The sequence below is a fragment of the Austrofundulus limnaeus genome, unplaced genomic scaffold, assembly GCF_001266775.1.
Source record: "Austrofundulus limnaeus strain Quisiro unplaced genomic scaffold, Austrofundulus_limnaeus-1.0 Scaffold583, whole genome shotgun sequence".
Lineage (NCBI taxonomy): Eukaryota > Metazoa > Chordata > Actinopteri > Cyprinodontiformes > Rivulidae > Austrofundulus > Austrofundulus limnaeus.
Window position 1 is genome coordinate 140,028 of NW_013952985.1, and position 1,332 is coordinate 141,359.

Genomic DNA, 1,332 nt, shown 5'->3' on the forward strand with positions numbered 1-1,332 from the left:
GTCTTGTGTAAAGAGGACCTAAAAGGCATCAGGCAATCCTCAAGGAATTTTTGTACTTTAATTGAAATAGGAATTTTTAAAAATATATATCTTTGTTCTCTGCGGAAATGTTCAAAACATAAATTAAAAAAATTACTTTCGAGTTTGAAATTTAGTTAGTCAACAATGATCGTTCCTTTATTTTGAAAGGAAACTGTCACATTTCCTGTTACGATACGACACCGAGCGACTTGTGCGTAATGACGTCATCGCATTCCCATTGGTCTTTTTTGTCGATCAGCTTGCGCGCGGCTGTTTTAAGGCGACAGACAGCAACAATCCGTGGAAAGAAGCAGGTATTTATATCAAATCTTCACTTTTATTGTGTAGATACAATAATTAGACCGAGCTCTCCGTTTGTATTAAACGTGTCCCTTTACTGCCTGTCAGCAGTTCTGCCGATAATTAAACTTTCTACAACTGAAAGACGTCAAACTCGATGAAAATACAGCGCTAACAGGCTAAGCTAATAAGTTATATAAGTTTTTCACGTATCGTCACGCTTGTAAAGAATGAATGAACATTTTCACCGTCGATTTGTCGTCTGAATTTTGTTGACGTTATTTTGTTCATGCACTGCGTTTCACTGKTAAAACTGAAGGGAATGTAAATGAATGTAAAACAGCGTTATGTGAGTCCGGATGTTTTTCATTTGAAGACTAGCTGTATGATAAGTTTGTTTAATCTGTATATGAATGAGAAATACCACGTCTCCTTTGTGTTTGTGGTCATCCACACTGCGTTAGCAGCAGCTCCCTGCATTTGTTGCTCTTTTCTCCTGTCTGACCTACAGATCTTTACAGAAGTGATGGCGATGAGAAGTGAAGTGAGAAATGAAGCTGCAGAGGTGGATGAGGAGAATTATGGCCCRCAGCCTCTCAGCAGACTGGAGGTCCGTGTCCTGACTGCAGAACACATTTAGTATGCATTCATAACAAAAACAATACCAGTGGTGTGGATTCAAACTTATAGAGGTCTTCCTTAAAAATAAATTATTTTAGTTTTTTGTTATCACATTACTAAAGGCATGCAGCTACACATTAGACAGTTGCTCTTAAAGGCACAGTGTGTAGGATTTTGTCAATTCTTTTAGCCGAACTTGAGATAATCACTAATGACAATAATAAAAACATGTCTAATCATTGCAGACAAAGACCTTGTTTTATTATTTTTACCTTATAAAAAGCTGTTTATATCTCCATGGTCGCGGGTCGCCACTACAGGCAGCCAGTGTGGTTGCCCACATTCTTTTTTTTTCAGCTCATGGACATGGAGACTATTCAACGTATGCTC

At 38.0% G+C, this 1,332-nt stretch overlaps 1 protein-coding gene across 1 annotated transcript in view; it reads left to right on the forward strand.

The window, feature by feature from the left end:
• Positions 1 to 255: 255 nt before the first annotated feature.
• Positions 256 to 1,332, forward strand: part of rad51 (RAD51 recombinase) — a gene marked incomplete in the record, with an annotated part of 30,506 nt that continues 29,429 nt past the window's right edge. Inside the window, 2 exon segments of the mRNA XM_014026708.1 lie at positions 256 to 335; positions 833 to 931. Coding sequence (XP_013882162.1) covers positions 848 to 931 — 84 coding nt within the window.